The sequence below is a fragment of the Belonocnema kinseyi genome, chromosome 10, assembly GCF_010883055.1.
Source record: "Belonocnema kinseyi isolate 2016_QV_RU_SX_M_011 chromosome 10, B_treatae_v1, whole genome shotgun sequence".
Taxonomy (NCBI): domain Eukaryota; kingdom Metazoa; phylum Arthropoda; class Insecta; order Hymenoptera; family Cynipidae; genus Belonocnema; species Belonocnema kinseyi.
The window spans coordinates 37,415,747-37,433,933 of record NC_046666.1 but is presented as its reverse complement, the minus strand read 5'-3'; the positions used below and the strand labels follow the sequence as shown (position 1 = coordinate 37,433,933).

Sequence of the window (18,187 nt, the reverse complement as noted above, 5' to 3'; positions counted from 1 at the left end):
GGCTCAGTCAAAGCAACATTAAACCTCTATTAATTATCCTTTTAGAATTAAGAGCAATTTTTTTGGTGAAAGTTCGTATGTTAACGTTTTTCGAATGTTTGATTAAAAATTCGTCTTTTTCGATAGTAAATTAATCTTTTTGCTTAAACATTCATCTTGTTTAGTTAAAAAATCAATTTTTTGTTCATGATTCTTGAATTTAATAAAAAATTCGCCCTATCGGGTAGCAACTTAATATTTTTGTTTAAAAATGCATCTTTTTAGTAGAAAAATAAACTTTTTGATTGAGAACTCTTGAATTTTCTTGAAAACTCGTCTTTTGTGGTAGTAAATTAATCTTTCTGTTAAAAAATTCTTAATTTTTTAATAGGAAATTCAATTTTTTGGTTCAGAATTCTTGTATTTTATTAAAAATTCTTTTTTTTTGTGGTAAATTAATTTTTTTGTTTATAATTCTTCTTTTTTACTTAAAAATTCAACTTTTTCTTCAGAATTCTGGAATTTTGTTAAAAATGTGTCTTTTTTGGTAGTAAACTAATTTTTTTTATTAAAAATTAATCTTTTTAGTTGAAAATTCAACTTTTTGAATTTTGTTGAAAATTCTTTTTTATCGGTAGAAAATTAATTATTTTATTTTAAAATTCATCTCTTTGGTTAAAAATTTGACTACTAGGTTTCTAAGTTGAACTGCTTTTTTAAAATGTATAAAAATGCAGCTTTTTTAGTTGGAAATTGAACTTTTTGGTTGAGAATTCTCGACATTTCTTAAGAATTCGTTTTTTTGATAGAAAATTAATATTTTTAATTAAAAATTGATGTTTTCAGTTAAAAATTTAAAAACTAGGTTTAAATGTTTAAGTACTTTCTTTAAAATGCATCTTCTGGTTCACGATCTAAAATTTTAGATAAAAATTCATCTCTTTGCTTGGAAATTGAACTGTTTGGTTGAAAATCCCTTTTTTTGTAAGAAAATTACTTTGGTAAGTCAAAATTTACCTGTTTAATTTTTTATCTAAAATGGTTCCTTTTTAAGTAAAAATTTAAATTTTTGTTGATATTAAACTATTTTGGTGAAAATTCGCTTTTGTTAAAAATTATTTAGTTTCGTTGAAGATTTAACTTTTGGGCAAAGAGTTTTGTATTTGAATGTAAATTTGTCCTTTTGGTATAAAATTAACTTTTTGATCAAAAATTTATATGTTGTATTTAATAATTTCACTGTTTCGTATAGCAAATTAGTCATTTTCTCTTCAAAGTTCAATAATTTAGTTAAAAAAAAACTATTTTATAGAAAATTCGTTTTTTATAGTTAAATTAAATACCCAGATTGACTGTCTCATCAAATTCAGTTCTGCACATTACAACACTTACTCTAAAAATTACTTTTTAAATTTAATTTTTGATTTATTACCGAAGTTTATAATTCACCACACGGTCAGGTGGACGGTTTTCAGCGAAGGAAGGGGGATCAAATTTTCCCAAAATGGGTAACGTCTTTTATTGATGATTCCAAAGTGTATTTTATTTTGAAAAATCAGATTTCTTCATTAAATTATTTTTTCTTCAGAGAAGAAACATTTACGTGGCTAATAAAAATATTTTACACTTAGAATAAAATTTGGCTGGAATTAAAAAAACCATTTTTTAACTTGATATTTTTTCCATTGTACCAATAATATTTCCAAAATGAAGAAAATCATTTCCAATAAAAGAAAAAATTTAATTGGAACAAACAACCATTTCTTTGAACCAAAGAAACTTTTTTTTAAATGAGAGCCAATTAATATGTTTCCTTGAATGAACTCTTTGAATTTGAATCAGTTAAAATGTTTAATAATTTCAATCAGAGTCTCAATTCTAGCTATGAAACAGTTATTTTTTACTAATGTATCAGTAACAATTACTAACTTATCAGTAAAAACTACTGATTTATAGCTAGAATTGAGTTTCTAATAGAAATTAGTAATCATTTTAAATAATAAAAATTTAGAGAGAAAGAAATTTTGTCCGAATGATAGAATAATTTTTTCTGAACATATCGTCCGCACTCGTGCCGATATTTTCTTGAAACAATTACATGTTTTTCCACGGAAGTCTCATGCTGTATTTTTAATCTCGACCTGTGATAGTAGATACCAAAAGATAATTCTGAGGAAAGAAAACATAAATGTTTCCTCATTTGCATTTACAAAGCTATCAAAGTTAAACAAATGGATATAATCACTAAAGCTTTGCGCACTCGATCTGCAAGATTACCACCCCACCTCGTCGCAGTGCAATTCGGTCGATATGGTCGCATATCGCATAATGATGTCGCATCAGAATGGGTGAATCCGTGAAAGGTATCAGACCTCCATAATTTCCCGATTGAGATTTCCAGGAATTCTGCGAGGTCTTCGTGACTGCGATTACGTTTTCACCCTCCTTAGACGCCCCCACGACCCTTCGGCTTCCTTCGAATGAATTCACCCCCGCCCCTCACCCCCTCCCAACCCTCTGTTCGGATTCAACTTTACCACATCACCACCCGCACGCTAGTGACTCCGTCCCTCCCTGGAGCCACAGTTCCCTCGGTTCATTCGCTTATTTCTTGAGTAGAAGCTGGCTGAGGCGCAGTCGTACACCTGCCTCGCGAGACTCGTGGCCGGAACATTCGAGCAACGCGTGACTATTTTCCTCTAAAGGAATAAAATTTTAAATGTAAAACGGACATTGCGGTTTTGCCAAAATCAATATCGATCGTCCTCAATACGGTTCAAGGCCTTCTGTGTTGTACAAGACACTCCTTTCTGAAGAGGGTAGGGAATAATTAAATGAAATCGTGTTTTTTATGCTGTGGCGTTGATATAAATTGTCAAAGTTAAAGTGTTTTAACGTATGGTGTTATTGGGATGTTGAATTTGTGGTTTAAAATTGCAATTTTAATTGTTATTTATTATGGTAATGTGCAGAAGGAGGTTTTATGTCACGTGTGGGTGACTTTTTGTTATTGGATAGGGATATTGAATATCGAAAGGATTCCAAAAATTTTGGAATTTGAGAAATTTTAACTCGGGAGGAGGATTTACATAAAGTTGAGTTTAATCTCATAATGACTTGTCAATATTGTTTTTCAACAATCTCCACGTGTTTACTCGATTTGATCTTTAAATATTTACTTTATCAACAACAAACTTCCGATCGAAATTTATAAATATCGAAGAGTAAATCCAGGTGTTGATTGACTTTTGTTGACAATGTTCTTTCTTGTGCTTTTATCAATATTGACAAGTAGAAAAGGAAAGAAAAGTCAGACCTCCAACTTCAAATCAACCGAAATATTTTTCGCAAATTAAATTCCTGCTTTTGCAATATTTTTCTGTCGACTCAAGACCGACCCACTGACCCTCTTTTTTTCTCTTGATGTCCCTAGAACTTTATAGCGATTAATCGACCTAATCGTCCATAATCCACGGAAAGGCTGTAACTTCTCTAAATTGGAGATTTGTTGATCTTCCCCGGCTGCAACGACCCACTAGCCGCTATTTCCACGCTCCGTGGTGATAAGAATGATCAAGAAAGCGAGCCGCTTAGGCTTTTTATTTTCTCTCGCAAATCTTGCTAGAGCATAATTTTTGAGACGATGCGGAAAATTCTGTGAGGTGAGGAACCCGCGGTTGGCGCCACTGCTATCGACCAGAGTTCGTTTGAAGACTTTCTGGCTGCGGAGGCGGTTTCTGGGGGATGATGGGACCAGAGGATGAGTAGAGGAATTTACCCTCAACGAAGCGAACGCAGACAAATCTGTGAGTGAAGGGCGGAAAGGTTTCCGCGGGGAAAATCGATCGAAGCCACGCCACTGCATCGTCCCGGAAAGTGCAATGGCCTCCAAATCGGGAAGGTCCTATTCAGTAAGGTAAGAAATTGAAAAATAAGAATTTAAAAATGAAGAAAGAATGAGGAGACAAGGAAAGAGAAGAAAAAGAGCTAAGGGAAAATGAGAAAATAAACTCACTTCCGGCTTAGGAGACGAGCCCATTTTTCTGCAGCGTATGATGTTCCTTTTTTACTTGTTCTTCTGCTGCACGTGGTCTCTATACATATTGTGTTCTACTTTCATTAAATTTATTTTACTAAATTTTAGTATTTTCAAAATATTATTGGGGGTTATCCTCAAATTACCCAATACGTTTTTCGGGGAAAGGATCGGTAGATCTTACGTAAGAAAAACTTTGAATAATAAAAAAAGTAAATAACTTAGGGAAAATTCTAGCAGAAATTAATTTTGTTCCCGTAAAGGTTTTGTATTTTCAACAAAACAGATTTTTAAATTAAAAAAAAAATTTAACAAAAAATGTAATAATTAAATTTTTAGTTGTAAAAATGAATCTCCAACCAAAAAAGACGACTTTTCAACGGAGTAGTTTAATTATTGACCAAGAAAATTAATTTATTAAAAAAAGACAAATTTTTAACAAAATATATGTTTTGTCAATCAAATAGATAAATTTTTAACGCAAAACATCAATTTTCAGTGCAAGATACAAATTTTCAAATAAAATGATAAGTTTCCAGCCCAAAAGAAAACTAAGTTTTAACATTGCTTCACTTTCCACGAAGTAGTTGAATTTTCAACTAAAATGCGGATTTCTAATCAAAACGATTAATTTTCTATTGCACAAGACGAATTTCCAACTAAATACACGAATTTTCAACAAAATGAATCATTTTTCAACAAAATAGTTGAATTTTCGAATAAAGAAGATAAATTCCATACCAAAGAAGACGAATATGAATTTTCAACCGTAAGGGGTGATTTTTTAAAAGAAAAAGTTATATTTTATATTTAAACCAAAAAAGATTTTAATTTCAAAAAAAAAAGTTAAATTCATTAAAAACAATCTCAACTGCAATTAATAATCTTGAATTAAGAAGAAAATGAATTTTTACAAATTAGTACGGTTTCAACTAAGTAATTAAATTTTCAACCAAAATAAAGAATAAATTCTGAACGAAAAATGCAGTAGCTAATAATTCAACCAAGAAATATTTTAATTTAAATAAAGAGCATTTTATTTAAATAAAAAAGACGAACGTTCAACCAAATACTAGAATTTTTAACCAGAAAATATCAATCTCACATCAAAAATGAAATAATTAAATTTTCAGTCATAAAAGTTATTTTAAATAACAAAAAACTTTTTTTACCAAATAGTTCAGATTTCAATGAAAGAGATTAATTTTCGACTAAAATTAGAAATCTTCAAGAAAAATATTTTTTTCAGAAAGTCGTTGAAATGTAAACTGAAAAGATAAATTTTTGACAAAAAAAAGCATTTCCGAAGAAAGTATTTACATTTTCAACAGTTGAATTTTTTAGCAAAAAGCATGACTTTTGAACAAAATTGTTCAATTTTCATCAAAATAATTGCATTTTTAACCAAAGAGCTCAGTTTTCAGACAATTAGTTGAATTTGTAACTGAAAAAAATCAATATTTTTAAAAGATTCCAACAATTTTATTAAATTTTCAAACAAATAATGACTTTTCAGCTAAAATGATGGATCTTCAAGTTTTCAACTACAAAAGATGTATTTTCGATAAAATATGTAATAGTTTATATTTTAACAAAAAGAATTGTAATAGAAAATAAAAAAAACAGTTAAATTCATCCAGAAAGATGAATTTTTCACAAAATACATTAATTTTAAACCAAAAAGTTGAGTTTTCAACTAAAAATAATAAAATTTGAACCGAAAAGGGAATAATTGAATTTACAATTTAAAAAATTAATTTTAAACAGAAAATGCATATTTAACAAAATAGTTCGATTTTCTATCAAGCAGATGAATTTTTAAATAAAATATTGAATCTTTAACTGATAAAAGAATTTAATATTAAAGAAGTTTAACTTTCAACCTATAAAATTATTGTTTTATCAAAAAAGACAAACATTCTATTAGAAGAGATGAATTTTCAGCCAAAAATAGAATAGTTAACTTTTTGTCAAAAACATAAATTTTCGACAAAAGAAAGATTATTTTTAACAAAATAGTTAAATTTTCGACAGTACAATGTCAACCACGTAGGATTATTTTTTAACCAAAAATTAAAATTTTCAAAAATCGAAAAAAAAATCGAAAAAAAATCTTTTTAAAGTAAAAATAGGTAGATTTTCTTTTTGGTTTTATTAATTCAGTTTGCATTTACGTCGAAAAAAAGGAAAAGGGAAAGTCTGTGATGTCTGCAATAAATAAATAGGATTTATGATAAACATTAGATAGAAGATTAATAGTTTAAATAAACATTAAAGTTCATTTTTAATATCATTAAATGATTGGTTCAAAAACTGAACATTTTGCTTGGGAAACAAGGTCAATGTTTTACTGTACACTTTTTGATTTCGGAATAACTTTTAAATTCATTATTTTGAATACACTAATTTTCAAATAAGACAAATTTTCATCGAAAATAAAACAGTTAAGTTTTCAGTGAAAAAAAATTAATTTTTAATAAAAAAAAACTATTTTTCAGCAACAGTTGAAATTTCAATAAAATTATTTTCAACTCAAAGTATAAATCTTGAACCAAAAATTAATATTTATCAAAGTAGTTCCACTTTCAACTTTGTAGATGAATTTTCAAACAAAATTATTATTTTTAAACGAAAAATATTATATTTAATATTTTGACCAAAATCATTTGAATTTTGCATAAAAAATCGTCGAATCCAAACAAAGAGATTGATTTCTAACTAAAATTATGAATCTTCAATTTAGAAAAAAATGAATTTTTACAAAGTAGTTTAACTTTCAACGAAATAGTTGAATTATCAACTAAAAAGATGAATTTTTACCCAAGAGGATTAATTTTCTGCTACAAAAGACTAATTTTCGATAAAATATATGAATTTTTAACTTTTTTACAAGCAAAAAGAAAAACAATTTTCAACAAAATATGTAGTTAAATTTTTAACCAAAGAAATTACTTTTCGACTGAAATTATGAATCTTTAAACAAAGAAATTAATTTTTAATAAAGAAGTTCCACTTTCAACGAAGTATTTGAATCATCAATAAAAAAATATATTTTTTGGCGAAAAATATTATATTAAATATTTTAACCAAAAGAATTTCAATTTTAAATAAAAGAACGTCGAATTATTTGAAAGAATTTTTTAACCAAATAAGATAAATCTTGAAACCAAAAAGAAAATAATTTTTTAAAAAATAGTTGCATTTTCAACGAAAGAAATAACTTTTCGACTTAAATGATGAATCCTCCAACAACAAAAAAAGAATTTTTTAAAAGTATTTCCAATTTTAACTAAGTTTAACAATCAAGGAAAAATCTTATACCCTGAAGAAATGATAAAATTATAAGTTTTTAAGAGTTACTTGTTAATAACAATTTTTTAAATGTATAATTTAATTCAAAAATGTTTTAAAAGAAATTTCAGAAAAAGAGCTGAAGTGACTTGTGGATGAGATATGAGATTCGTTATGAGATATTATTAAAATTTTGAAATATTTGAATTCTGCCTTTAAATTTTAATCATTTAACCCTGGGCCCTTATTGGTTTAACTATTGTTTGAACCGATTAAATTAAAAAAAATCTTTCCATTTTTGCTTATCTATATTTGGATAGCAAGGATTACAGTAGAGATCAAATCCAAACCTTGTCCGCAAATTGTGAAATGGCAAACCACATTAAGATTGCAAAAAAAGATTTTTTTTAGTGTCCTTCTGCATTGTGCATGCAGTTCTATCAAGTGTTTAAAACGATTACATTTGTACCCGCATAATAAAACATGTAACCTTTTATTATAGGTCCCACGCTCACCAATTCATTTTACGAGCAGGTGCACTCACACCCACAATCTTTTAATATGCACATATTGAGAGAAAGGTGGTTAAGGCTATAATTGCCAGCAATTACTTTTCCGCCAGGGGTAATCCACATGATTTAAAACGCCTATTAAAATGATGTTGTATTACATCTGAATGGAAAGTTGGTCACAATTGCGATTAATTTCTTCATTCTAGGGAATCAAGTCCCACAATTATCTGATTAGCTTTTCAAATAATGTAAACATCCGAGTGTTGATTTATATCGCAATTTTACCAAAACAGATAAATTTTCTATGAAGTAGTTGCATTTCAAAAAAAGATTAAGGTTCTACCAAAAGAGATTAATTTTTAAACCAAAAGGACAAAAAGAAAAGAATTTTTAACTTCCTAGTAGTATAAAAAACTCAGGAAAGAAAAAGTTACAGGTTGGTTTTGGTTAAAGTTTTTCGTTTTTCTCTCTGTTTTTTTTAATGTTATTTTTTTTGTTTCTAATGAGCCGAAAAGTTAGATATTTTGGAAGTCTGGTTTTTAATTGCGAATCTCTTTTATCCTTATTTTGCATAAAATTATTCATAAAAAAAATTCTTTACGATCATAAATGAAGAAATTGTTCAATTTTGGACAAAAGAAGCGACTTTTAAACTAAATTGGGAATTCTATAATCAAAAGAATTCATTTTTAACAAAGTCTTTTCACTTTTAACTAACTAGATGAATTTTCATTAAAGAAAGCAAATGTCAACGAAAAAATTAATAGTTTATATTGCAACCTAAAACGATTTCAGTTTTAAATCAAAAACGGTTGAAATCGATCAGAAGAATCGAATTTTTTAATTTTCAAAAAAATTGTTTAATTTTCAACCAAGACAAGTTTCAGTCTAATTTTTAACTTTAAAATCTGAATTTTAATTGAAAAAGATTATTTCTTACCAGCAAGGAAAGTAGACGAAATTTAAACTGAAAGGTTAAATTTTTAACTAAGAAGATTAATTTTTTATGGGAAAAGACGAATTTACAACAAAATACATGAATTTTCAATCAAACAGTTAAATGTTCAACTAAAGGAGATTAATATTCGAACAATAAAAATAATTTTTTGAATAATTACATTTTTAACAAAATAAATGGCTTTTTATCTAAAAGGTTGAATATTCAACCAGAAGAATGATTTTTTTAACAAAGTAGTTCTTCTTTCAACCAAAAAGATGAATTTTTAACCGAAAAGATGAATTCTCAAAGAAAATGTAATAAATGATATTTAAAAAAAAATTTAATTTTAAATCAAAAACAAATAAGCTTTATAGAAAACTATTCCATTTTTATCAAAAAATAAAAAATTTCCATCAAAAGAGATTATATTCCTAACCAAAAGTACAAATTAAATAAACATTATATAATAAAAAAAATAATATATTTTCAACCAAGAACTTTTAACAAAATTATGTATCTTCAACTAAAAAAGATATTAAAAAAAAGTAGTTTAACTGTCAACCAAAACGTTAAAATTTTAACCAAAAATGGTAAATTGTCAATGAAAAATGTAATAGTTGATATTTTAACAAAAAAATATTTGAATTTCAAACGAAAAACAGTTGAATTAAATTTAACAAAAAACAGATTTTTAACAAAATTGTTGAATCCTCAACCAAAACAGATACATTTTTTACAAAACAGTTGCATTAAAAAAAAAAGAATAAAATTTATCTTAAAAGAGATTAATTTTTATAACAAAAAGACAAACAAAAAAAAGTATTTTCAGTAAAATTGTTCAATTTTTAAAGAAATAAATGACTTTTTAACTAAAATGTTAATTCTACAACCAAAACAATTAATTTTTAAGAATGTAGTTCCACTTTCAACTAAGTAGTTGAATTTTCATTAACAGATGATGAATTCTCAACGAAAATGTAATAGTTTATATTTCAACCCAAAAGGATTTTTTTAAAACTGTTTAAATCAACCAAAAAGTCGAATTTTTAATTAAATACATTAATTTTGACCAAATACTTAGGTTTTCGTTTAGAAAAGATCAACTAGAAAATATTAATATTCTACCAAAAAGGACAAATTTGTAATGAGAAAAGATACATTTTTAGTCAAAAGTGGAATAATTAAATTTCTAGAAAAAAAATCAATTTTCCAACAAAACAAAAAAACACTTTCAGAACGTCTATTAAAATGATGTCGTATTCCATCCTAATGGAAAGTCGGTCACAATTTTCAATAGTTGCTTCATTCAATGTAAAAATGCAAGTGTTAATTATTGTCGCAATTTATTTCTAGACAAGGTAATAAGTACGCTGTCATTTTAGATTTATCGAATATGAAAGCAGAGAATCATCCAAGAAAATATCACTAAAAAATCTGTGATCGATTTTATTGATGTAGATTTTGTATTCAATCGATGAATTATTTAAACAATAATATTAATTTTCTACTACAAAATACGAATTTTTAAATAAAAAAGATACATTATTAAAGTAGTTCAACTTTCACCTAAGTGGTTGAATTTTCAACCAAAAAATATTCATCTTTAACGAAAAATTTAATAGTTTATATTCCAACCAGAAAATATTTTTCTTCTAAATAAAAAAAATAGTTGAATTTATTCAAAAAAGACGGATTTTTAACAAAATATCGAAATCCTTAACCAAACGAGATAAATATTGCAACAGGCAGTTGCATTTTTCATGACAAAAAATAAAATTTCTATGAAAAGAGGATAATTTTTAGACAAATTTTCAACAAAAAAATGGTTGATTGCTCTACCAAAACAGATTTTAGTTTAACTTTCAACCGCAAAATATGAATTTTGAATAAAAAAGTTGATTTATCAATAAAAAAGGATAGTAGTGGAATTTTCAACTAAAACAATACGTTTTTAACTATGAAGATTAATTTTATATCACAAAAGACGAATTTACGACGAAATACATAAATTTTTAACAAATCTCCATTTAAAACATTAATTTTTAAGAATGTAGTTCCTCTTTCAACTAAGATCTTAAATTTTTATCCAAAAAGATGAATTCTCAACAAAAAATGTAATATTTGATATTTCCACAAAAAAATATTCAAATTTTACGTCAAAAGCAGATAAATTGTATAAAAACTAGTTACATTTTTAACAAGAAACGATGAAATTCCTACCGGAAGAGATAAATTTTGAAGCCAAAATTACAAATTAAAAAAAACTAAATTTTCAAATGAGAAATATTTCAGATTAGTTTTTAATGCCAAAATTACAAATTAAAAAATAACTGAATTTCCAAATGAGAAATATTTCAGTTTCGTTTTTAATGGAAAAATATGAATTTTAAACAAAAAAATAATTTTATACAATAACAATAAAATTTTCAATTGAACCAGTAGAATTTTTAAAGAATAAAATAAATTTTTAACCGAGAATATTAATTTTCAATTAAAAAAGACGAGTTTTCAGCAAAATAAATGTGTTTTTCAATCCAATAGGTGAATTTAAAAAAAAAGATCAATTCTTAGCAAAAAGAAAAAAAAATTAAAAAAAAAATTTAAATTGTTAACAAAATAAATATCTTTTTAACTAAGGTGGCTAATTTTCGTCCAAAAAAAGGAATTTTTAACAAACCAATAACATTTTCAACTAACTTGTTAAGTCTTCTACTAAAAAATATGAATTCTTAACAATAAATATAATAGTTTATGTATCAACCAAAAAATATTTTTATTGCATATCAAAATCAATGTAATTTCACCAAAAAAGTCGGATTTTTAACAGAATTAAATCCTCAAAGAAAACAGATAAACTTTCGACCAAGCAGTTATATTAAAAAAATTCTACCAAAAGAGATCAATGTTTAAACCAAAAGAACAACAAAAAAAGAATAAAATTCTGTTGAATTCAATAAAAAAAATGAATTTTCAACAAAATGAATGATTTTTTAACCTAATAGTTGAATTTTCACATAGAAAAGATTAATTTTTAATCCAGAAAATACAAATTTTAAAGCGTAAAAGATCATTTTTTACGAAAAATAGAATAGTTAAATTTGTAGTAAAAATATTTAAAAAACTTCCAGAACGTCTATTAAAATAATTGTATAATGCAGCTGAATGGAAAGTTTGTCACAATTGCTATTAATTGCTTCATTCTAGGGAATGAAGTCCCACAATTAACTGATTAGCATTTTGAATAATATAAAAATGCAAGTGCTAATTCATGTCGCAATTTATTCGCAATTTATTTGTAGATAATGTAATAAATAGTACATAGTCGTTTTAGATTGATTAAAAAGATAATGCTAGGTAATTATTCTAAAAAATATCATTTATAAATGATTCAGAGATTATTGACTTAGATTTTATAGCTAATTAATTACTTAACCACAAATTAATTTTTTAATTACAAATTATATAAAAAAATTTCAATTAACGAAAAATATAATAGTTTATATTTTGACCAAAAATGGTTATAATGAGAAATAAAAAAATTTAATCTAACCAAAAAGGAAGGATTTTCAGTCAAATACATTAATTTTTAACGAAGTAGTTAACTTTTTAATTAAAACTCATACATTTTCAGCCAAATAGTTGAATTTTCTACTAAAAAAAAAAAAAAACTAATTTAAATTTTCAGATAAAAGATAAATTTTCAATCAAATAAATTTTTATCAAGACTGTTGAATTTTATACAAAGAAATTTATTTATAACAATAAGATGTAAATTTGTAACCAAATATCTAATACTTTATATTAGAATTAAAAAAATATGTAAAGTTTTAATCGAAAACAGGAAAATGCAATCAGAAAACACCAATTTTTACAAAATATCTGAATCATCGATAAAAAAGACGAATTTTCAACAAAACACTTGACTTCTCAACCAAAAAGGAGACTTTTTAATAAAATTGTTTAATTTTCAAAAAAATGTAAACTAAATATTTGAATTTACAAAAAAAGAAAGAATTTTTAACAAAGAAGATTAATTTTCTACCAGGAAAGATGTATTTTCTACAACAAAAAACGAATTATCAGCAAAAAAGTTCAATTTTCCTCCAAAGAAATAACTTTTTAACTTATATGATGAATCTTCAATAAAAAAAAAAGAATTTCCAACAAAGCAGTTACACTTTCAGCCAAGAAGTTGAATTTTCTACCAAAAAATATGAATTCTGAAAGAAAAAAATAAGAGGTTATATTAAAACCTAAAAATATGTTAATTAAAAATTCAAAACAGTCTAATTTAGCCAAAAAGGATGAATTTTCAACTAAACACATAAAATTTTAATCAAATAGTTGAATTTTTAACTAAAAACATGAATTATCAATCAACAACTATATTTTCCTACCTAAAACATCGAATTTTTCACAAAATACATGAATTCTGGACGAAGTAGTTAAATTATTAACTGAAAAAGATATAATTTCAACCAAACACTTGACTTTTCTACTGAAAAAAATTAATTTTTTACCAAAATGAAATAGTGAATTTTCAGTTAAAAAATTAATTCCCAACGAAAAATAACGAATTTTGAACAAATAGTTAAATTTTTAACCAAAAAGATGACTTTCAACTAAGATACGAATGTTCAACTATTCTAGTTAAAGTTCAAGTTAAAATATACAAGTTTTGAATTTTATACCAGGAAATTAATCTTGAACTGAAAGAGATACATTTTCAACAATAAATGTAATTCTTGAGATTTCAACCGGAAAGATGAATCGTCAACAAAACAGGATACTCTTTAACTTAATTGTTTAATTTTTAACAGAGTTCATGACGTTTTAACCAAATATTTGATTTAAAAAAAAGGAATGTGTAACCAAGAATATTAATTTTCTACCAAGAAAGTTGAATTTTTTACCAGCTTCATCAATTTTCAACCAAATATTTCAATTTTCAACTATAAAATGTATATTTACAATTTTTAAAAATTGGCTCCATTTTCAGTTAAAAATTAATTTCCAATCAACAAAATGTAAACAAAGTAGAGTAATTTTCGACAGAAGAAGATGAATTTTCAACCAAGTAGTGAATTTCAAACTAAAAAGGATAAATTCCAACTAAGTGGAATAATTATATTTTAAATTATATAAAATTAAGGGTTTTACCAATAAAAATCCATTCTCAATTAAGGCATTAATTTTTCAACTAAAATTATGCATTTTCAACCAAAGAAATGAATTTTTAACAAAGTATTTCGACCTTCAATCAAGTAGTTACATTTTCAACGAAGAAGAATAATTTACCATCAAAGGGACAATTTTTTAACAAAATAAATTAACTTTCAGCCAAATAGTTGAATTTCTAATAAAAAAGATTGCCTCGCAAATTAAAATGGATTTGGTAAATTCTGAGTTAAAGTTATTAATTTGTAACAAAAAAAAGCAATTTTTCAAGCTGAAAGAAGAATTTTCTAATTTTTTTTAAATAGGTATATGCATTTTGAACTAAAAAAGATACAATTAAAATAAAAATAGGGGTAGTCAGATTCTTTATCAAAAAGTTAATTATCAGCCTGATAATAAACGAATTTGAAACAAAACGGATAAATGTTTTACTTAGAAGTTGAATCTTCGACTACAATGAGACATCTTTATCCAAAAAATCAATTTGTAATAAACTAAATCGACTTTCGAACAAGTGGTTTAATTTTCAAGCAAAAAAAGGAATTGTTCAAGCAAGGAGCTTGATGTTGTACCAAAAAAGACCAATTTTTAAAAAAATAAAGGAGTTTTCAAACAAGGAGGTTAATTTTCTATCGAAAAGAAGAATTTTCAACTAAAAAATATCAAATTTTTTAACAAATAATTGCTAATTTAATTTTCAGTTCAGAAAATTACTTTAAAAAATTAACATAGTAGCTAAAAACTGTTTCGATTACCTATTTGTCTAGTGGATTACGCTGAATTTTCCAAAAAGTGTTTTTTTTTTAAATTTGTAACTGCTGTTGGTAGATTCTTTTTCTTTGAAATGCATACATTTGAATCTTTATTTTTTGCAAAATTAAAATAACCCATTAAAAACAGAAATTGAAATAAAAAAGCGATTTTTTTTAAGACTAAATCTTTGTCTTTAATTCTGTCAAATATCTGGGCGATGTGTTTAACTAAAAATAAAACAATAGCTGTATTCCAAAGTTAAATGAAATTTTTTCGTAAAAATATACTTCAGAGGGTCCTCGATATATATTTTTGATATTGCAAAAACATTTATTTAATTTAAAATATAAAAGAAATGCTTTACATTTTTAGTTGAGAATTCATCTTTTTTTATTAAAAGTTGAACTACTTGCTTGAAATTGATCAATTTTATTGAGATTTAGATTTTTTATATTTGAAATCATTAAAATTTTTTTTAAATTTTCTCAAGAAATCTCAGGAAAATTATATTTATATAACCTTAAAAACAAATAAACATAAAAAGCACATCATAATTCAAAATTTGTATAAAGTATTAAAAATTGTTTTTCCTGATTGATGATGCTAGTATTTTAAAAACTTTAGCAAAAAATTCTAGCTCGATCCGTGGGACTAAGTACTTTATCTACGATCGTAAATTCTGCTCGAAAGATTTTTCTAAAGTTCTTTAGACGATCTGAGTCAGCACTATTTTCCGTTATCTAAGATTCTAAGGTGCAGGAAAGGTTTTGTTATACATTATTCTGTGTCAAATGACTCAGGGACTTTACGATAGCGGCTAAAAATCAAAGAAGATGGGATTCTAACAATACTCTTTTACGCAATACCTAAAATCTAAATCGCGAATTTACAGCCAATCATAAAACTCTATTGTTTGCTGCCGTTAATAGAAGTGAAGGAAACGATAAGAAACTAGTTCTGGAAAATTTTATCAGCACTTTTTAAACCATTTATTGACATAAATCTATTTTTAGAGATTTATTTTCGCGTTTTAGAATATTTCATCTTTATTCATTCCTCATAGAGGAGCTTCGTAATAGTAAGAATTTCGAAAAAATTTTAAAAAGTTCCTCGATTTCAAAGTGACTAATAAAATGTTCTAAGCAATTGTCCGGATGTATGGGTGTGTACTGTATGTGTGAAGGTCACACTTTTTTATGAATACAATAACTTGAAGACGGTTGAAAATAAATGGATAAAATGAAAGAATTTTTCGGTGAAACTTTTTTTCACTAACACAATTCAAAATTGATGCAAGAATTTGAAAGATTCCCTGGTTCGAGATGAATCGATTGGCCTATAATATTGATACATTTTATTAAAGTTTATGGAAGTTATGATTTTTATATTATAAAAAAAAAATTTCTAGTAAAAATGTTCTCATTCTCATAATTGGAAGTTGATTGACCTATAATATCAATGTTTTATGAAGGTGTGAGAAAATTATGGTTATTTTGTTTCATTCAAATAATACAAATTTGATGCAAAAACATATTTTCCTATAATATTGGTACATTTTATTAAAGCTTATGCAAGTTATGATCATTTGTATTATACAAAAGATCGAATTTTATGGTAAATATTTGCTTATTCTCATAATATAGAGTAGATGTGATAATAGAAAAGATGGATTGATTCTAGACGAATTGATTGACCTATAATATAAATACATTTTATTGAAGAGTAAGGAAGATATGTCAATGCATAATATTTGAAAAAACGGTTTTTATATTTAAAATTTTTTCATTAACATAATTCAAGGTTGATGTAAGAACATAGAAGATTCCTTAGTTCGAGATGACTCGATTGACCTATAATATAAATACAGGTTATTAAAGGGTAAGAAAGTTATGGTCATATTATATGAAAAATCAGTTTTTATAGTAAAAATGGTCCTACTATCATAATTTAAAGTTCATGCAAGGATAGCAAAGATGTGCTGATTCGAGCCGAATCGTTTGACCTATAATATTAATAAAATGTATAAAAGAGTAAGAAGCTATGGTACTGAATAATATTTGGAGAAAAAAATTATAGTAAAAACTTTTTTCATTATCATAATTCATAGTTGATACGAAATCATCAAAGATTCCTTAATTTGAGATGAATCGATTGACCACTAATATTATTACATTTTATTATCCTGTATGAAAGTTATGGCCATTTATATAATATGACAAATCTAAATTTATAGTGAAAAATATATTATTCTCATAATTTAAAGTTGATTCAAGGTGAGAAAAGATGTGCTGATTCAAAACGAATCGATTGACCTATAATATTAATCAATTTTATTACAGTGGATGGAAGTTATGGTAATTTATATGACATGAAAAATCAATTTTTATAGTAGAAATTTTCTCATTCTCATACTTCAAAGTAGATGCGATGATAGAAAATATGTGTTAATTCGAGAAGACTCGATTGACCTATAATATTAATATATTTTATTAAGAGTAACAAAGCCACAGCAATGCATAATATTTGCAATAACAGGTTTTTATAGTTAATTTCCTTTCATCAACCTAATTCAAAGTTGACGCAAGAACACGGAAGGTTCCTTATCTCGAGACAAATCGATTGACCTATAATACCAATATATTTTATTGAAGAATAAGGAGGCGAGGGCAATCAATAGTATAAAAAAATTTTTATAGTTAAACTTTTTTCATCAACGCAATTAAAAGTTGGTTAAAAAATTAAAAGATTTCTTAGGTCAAGACGAATCAATTGACCTATAGCATTAATACATTTTATTAAAGCGTATAAGATTTATCATTATTTATATTGTATGAAAAATCATTTTTATGGTAAAAATGTTCTTAGTCTCATAATTTAAAGTTGATGAAGGGGAAAAAAGGATTGACCTATATAATAATATACTTTATCGAAGAATAAGTAAGTTATTCTCATCTATATTGCATGAAAAATCAATTTTTATAGTAATAATTTTCTTATTTTCATAATTTAAAGTTGAGGCAAGGAAAGAAAAGGTGTGCCGATTTAAGACGAATCGATTTACTTATAATATTGATACATTTCATTACAGTGGATGGAAGTTTTGGTCATTTATATGATATGTAAAATCGATTTGTATAGTAGACATTTTCTCATTTTCATAATTTAATATAATAGCGATAATAGAAAATATTTGTTGATTCGAAAAAAATCGATTGACCTATGATATAAATATATTTTATGGAAGAGTAAGGAAGCCATAACAATGCATATTATTTGAAATTGCAGGTTTTTATAGTTGATTTTTTGTTATTAACATAATTCAAAGTTGATGCAAGAATATGTAAGGCTCCTTAGTTCGAAACGAATCGATTGACCTATAATTTTGATACATTTTAGGAGTAGCGAAGTTATGGTCATTTATATTGTGTACGAAATTAAATTTTATGAGTCCAAATTTGCTCATTCTCATAATTTCAAGTTGATCCGAGGATTAAAAGG

At 25.5% G+C, this 18,187-nt stretch overlaps 1 protein-coding gene across 2 annotated transcripts in view; it reads left to right on the top strand.

The window, feature by feature from the left end:
• Positions 1-2,571: 2,571 nt before the first annotated feature.
• Positions 2,572-18,187, top strand: part of LOC117181852 (repressed by EFG1 protein 1-like) — a 119,085-nt gene continuing 103,469 nt past the window's right edge. The window contains exons 1-2 of one of the 2 annotated variants that reach the window (XM_033374854.1): positions 2,572-2,798; positions 3,413-3,895. In XM_033374854.1, the coding sequence (XP_033230745.1) occupies positions 3,861-3,895 (35 nt within the window). In that variant the 5' untranslated portion in view covers positions 2,572-2,798; positions 3,413-3,860. The remainder of the gene's footprint in view (positions 2,799-3,412; positions 3,896-18,187) is intronic. The other variant, XM_033374852.1, reaches the window with a different exon arrangement.